This window comes from Saccostrea echinata, unplaced genomic scaffold (genome assembly GCF_033153115.1).
Source record: "Saccostrea echinata isolate AGI-Se365-2 ecotype Australia unplaced genomic scaffold, CSIRO_AGI_Sech_v1 ptg000056l, whole genome shotgun sequence".
Taxonomy (NCBI): Eukaryota; Metazoa; Mollusca; class Bivalvia; order Ostreida; family Ostreidae; genus Saccostrea; species Saccostrea echinata.
Window position 1 is genome coordinate 22,124,917 of NW_026889805.1, and position 4,750 is coordinate 22,129,666.

Below are 4,750 nucleotides of genomic sequence, written 5' to 3' on the forward strand. Positions count from 1 at the left end.
AAACCGCGTTGACTGTAGTGTATTTGAATATTAATCTATGAGAAATATTGCTGATTTCTGAAAAAAGTTTGTTTGTGTTATTTGTCCTTAATATACATTGTTTTGCAATTCTAAATAAGTGTTCAGAGAATATATTCTCAATTTATTAAAAAAAAAAGTAACTCATGCCAAAAGTGTGCACAATAATTGATACATATGTTGTTTACCAATTACTGAATTATAAAATTTTGCTATGTATTCATTATATGAATTGCAAATAATTCAATAATTAATTAACAAACATGTATGCCATTGAAAGTTGAATGAAATGATCAGAATAGATTGCATTTTTATTAAATAGCATATAAATTTCTAATAAATATTTTTTGTATCAACAGGGGAAGAAAATGAAACAACTGTCACAGAAATTTCTCCTGCCACACCTGTGCAAGGTACATCATTTCTTGTTGTATAATCTATTAGATAAAATTTTGAAAAATGCTTTTGAAATCTGTTTGTACAGAATGAAAACTTAATGGATTCCATATTTAAAAAGAAAACATACAGCTTCCTAAATAAAATGTATATTCCATACCCCCTGGGACAGAGTTTTAGGCACTAAATTTGGACTCTTCTATTTATATCAGTACATATACTATTAATATGATAAACATTTTCTTTCTCACTGATATCATTGTCCCCTCCCCCCCCCCCCTTTCGCTAAAGCAAGGGGACATTAAATCTCATTCGTCTGTCAGCCTGTCCGTCTGTCAGTCAGTCCGTCTGTCTTAAAAACTTTAACCTTGGTCATAACTATTGATAAAAGATAGGGCTTTCATATTACAAATGTATATTAACTGTGGTAAAACCTTTCTAAATATACCATGATTTTTGACCCAGCTACCTTGACAGTGATGTTTGACCTACTTTTCAAAAATGTTATCTTTCCTTATAATTTTGATTGAGAAGAGATGGAGCTTTCATATTTGACAAGTACACTACTGGTGACAAAAAGTTTCCAAGCACGCTATGATTTTTTGCCCCTTGACCTTGACTATCATGCTTGCCCTAATTTTCAAAAATTTTAACTTTGGTGATTACTTTAGAATGACATATGATAGGGCGTTCATATTTGACACGATATGACATAAATAATAGCATCCCATCTACTAAGACACCGAAAGCGGGGGACCACAATTCTTTGAATTTGCTTGTTGAATTTAATTTTCATGCATTATAAGAGATTATAAAATTGTCTATTTTGTAGATGCAAAGCAAACGTGGACCAACTGTCTCACGAAAGGCCTCATCAATTTAAGAGGCGAGTTGGATGCAGAGTTTGCCTCAAAGAAGAAGACCCATAAAGCTCTGTGGAAAGAAATTGCAGCCAAATTGAAGGAAGAGTATGGGTTTACTGGTGACTGGCTTCAGTGCCAATCAAAATTCAACAAGCTTACTGCCAAGTATAAGGCAGTAGAGGATGCGAATAAGAAGTCTGGTGAGAGACGGCGGTCCATGGAGTTCTATGAAGAAATGATGGAGGTTATGGGTGATGATCCAAAAATAACGCAATTAAAAACAATATCTGTTGGTGTGGGTAAGGGGTTAAGTATTATTAGTGGTGACAAGGGGGAGAAAGTGGAGGGGCATGAGAGAGTGAGTGTTAAAGTAGGGTGTGAGAAAGTGAAGAACGTGTCTAAGCGTAAGAGGGAGGATGAGTTGATAGATTTGTTGACTGAGGTGAGGGATGACAGGAGAAAGTTTCAGGAGGAGCAGATGAGAGTGAATGAAAGAAAGCTGGTGCTTATGGAGAAATTAGTGTCTTTGCTTGAAAAATAAGTTTATTGTGTTTTCTGATATCATAGATCAAATAAGTAAATACATGACCCCAAGACCATAAATTGAGAACTGATCAAAGTCAAAATTTTGCTTTTTAATATTTTTAGTTTTATTGAATGTATTTGCTTAAAAATTTTCAATTTTGTCTAACATTTTAATTCAAACATATGTTGAATATTTTGCTTCATTTGTTTCATTATCAAAATTATTTCAAAAGATATATTGGTTTGAAATTTTGACTAAAGTTTATATTCTCAGTTTATGGTCTTTAGCCCTGAAGAGAATGTTTATCTCACTTCTTCAAAACAATGCAATTTTGTGTAATATTCAAAAACAAAGACATACTGAAAATTTTGTTATGTTTTCATGCATCAAGAGCCATCCATATTTTTTTAATGTACTCTGACCATCATTTTTCAAGGTGTGTTGGTAGATAGTTTTGTTTTTTTTTCTTTTTAAGTTACAAGTACTTTTGATAATTATCTTAAAACTCACACTTTAAATAATTTATTAATGTTCTCATTATGCGAAGGACTGCTATACAGATAATATTTGTGACAGGTTGTACATCAAACAAATCATTTTTTATTGTTCAAGTAGGTACATTAATTTGAAATTTTGACCTTAGTATGTAAGTAGTTTATGGTCTAGAGGCATGTGAGTATTGAAGTTGTTACCCAATAATTACCCTTTGTTTATTGATAGTGTAGACAAGTCCATTCAATTTACGTCAACACATGTAAATATTGATGTTAATCTACTATTAGTTGTTCATTGATACATGTATGTATATGCATTCATTGATGATAATTAAGGATTTTTCAACCCAAAAATTGGATTGGATTTAACTTAATAGCTACAATTTCAGGAGGCATCATCCTGATTATGGAAAAGTTTTAATGTAAATGTTACATAAAAAGCTTTTTTCTTAAATTGTAATAAAAAAGGAAACATTTGTAAATTTAGCATTGTTTTCTTTATTTCGTTGAATTTAATATCGGTTGGTAGACCAGAAATACTGGGCTAGGGCATTCCGTTTTACTGATCCACTCTGGTTCAAAGGCTCACTCACAGCTGGAGCATCAGGAAAGGTACTGGTATCACTGCACATGTCCAGGTCATTCTCATTGTTCTGTAAAAAAAAAAAAAGAAATCAAGTAAGAGCAAGATTCATTTTTACATGTGTTTCGTATGCCAAAATTCACGATGATTTTTTTTTCAAAGTTTGTGGGGGGGGGATACCTCTATGCACATATTGTGAAGTGTACAGGCTGCTGTTATAACACATGGGGCATCTTCAAGTTTGGTCATCTCCAGGAATCTCAGCCTCCTCCATTTTCCTTTCAACAAACCAAAGGCTCTTTCAATCGTTTGGCGAGTGTTGGCATGTATGGAGTTATATCTTTTCTGACACTCTGCCAGATTCCCCGTATCTTTGTACGGTGTTAAAATCCAACTGAAATGTAATACAAATAACTTGAACATAAATGATGTACATGGTTTTCAAAAAAGTATAATCTGCCCATTTCTTTAAATAAATGTCAATTTTTATTAACCTTTGCAGTGGATATGCTGCATCTCCAACAATATGTGTATCGCCAGGAAAAAGGTTTTCACTGCAGCTGGCTTCATAAAGGGGTGAATTTTTGAAGACTCTTGCGTCATGTACAGACCCAGGCCATCCGGATAGAATGTCCGTGAACCGTAAAGTATGATCACATACAGCCTAAAAAGTAAATGAATGAATTAAATCACAGGAATCATGGAGGCGATTAAGAAGTGCTGTTGTTTGCCTTATAGTATTTTTAAACCGAATTGTATGTTCACCTGTAATATTATATAAATAGTGCACGTTTTTGAGGGTAACAGTTGAAATTGACACCCCAAGGAAAACCATTGTCAACCGACGCGTCAGCGGAGGTTGACAATGGTTTTCCGAGGGGTGTCAATTTCAACTGTTACCCTCAAAAACGTGCACTATTTATTTTATTATACTGAATGTCTTATTGATTTCGGATGTCATTAAAAAATTCGGAGATCGTCGTTAACTTCACGCTTAGAGAGCTTTCAAACTCTCCGCTTCTATTTTTCTCAATAGGAAAGCTTCGTAAAAGATTTACCAACCTCTTTATTATTTGTTTGCTACTCAAAAAGTCCTTTATCACCTAAAGTTTGCACTCGCAAGGATGTTTCGTCTGTCGTTTGTCTTTTTCAAGTAAGCTACATCGGACGCAAGCTTTTATTGACGTCGTTTATTCGGCTTCTTTCAAACGCACAACCGACGTTTTGAGAATTCTACGGTGAACCGTATGCGCATGATTTGAACGCATGTGATATTTTCGTAATGTTACCCGTTGTCAAGTGTGTTTCTAACGCTGAGGGTAATATTACGGATTGTTAAATGTGTCTAAACCAATCAGATTTTAGTATTTAACATGAAAGTATAATAAAACCGAATAGTCCCGTTTCCTGTTCAGATAAGACATGGGATGGTATTTTTCTTGTGGAGCTCTTATCTGTATGTGGCATCCGTCGACAGCCCCTAAAACTCGAGGGAAACCCATGATCTTTTCAAAGCTTTCAATGACTTCATTTGCCCTAGCACCTGTAACGATATAAATTCCAGGTTTTTTTTTTTACTGAATTATTTAAATTATATATATATATATATATATATATATATATATATATATATATATATATATATATATATATATATATATATATATATATATATATATATATATATATATATATATATATGAATGCAGATCATGGTATAAAGACCTTATAATTTTTAGATATATTGTATATACTACAGAAAAGAAAGCTACTTTTTCATTTTGTCCCCTAAATAATAATGCCATATTTTTGTGAGGAATTTTTGCTTGGCACCCCCCCCCCCCCTTATTAAAAAAATTGAAAGTGAATT

The 4,750-nt window shown here is 33.1% G+C and overlaps 1 protein-coding gene and 1 long non-coding RNA gene across 2 annotated transcripts; one reads left to right on the plus strand and one right to left on the minus strand.

The window, feature by feature from the left end:
- Positions 1 to 364: 364 nt before the first annotated feature.
- On the plus strand, positions 365 to 1,880 carry LOC133173959 (uncharacterized; the record flags this gene model as incomplete). Its single annotated transcript, XM_061309020.1, has 2 exons — positions 365 to 431; positions 1,247 to 1,880. Coding segments are annotated over 2 exons (639 nt in total), but the record flags the coding sequence as incomplete, so codon positions are not given.
- An 891-nt stretch (positions 1,881 to 2,771) lies between these two features.
- Positions 2,772 to 3,555, minus strand: LOC133173366 (uncharacterized). The gene is made up of 3 exons (XR_009719032.1): positions 3,375 to 3,555; positions 3,061 to 3,274; positions 2,772 to 2,950 (listed from the first exon to the last, which is right to left on the minus strand). It is a non-coding gene; the product is annotated as an uncharacterized LOC133173366 (long non-coding RNA).
- Positions 3,556 to 4,750: the final 1,195 nt, after the last annotated feature.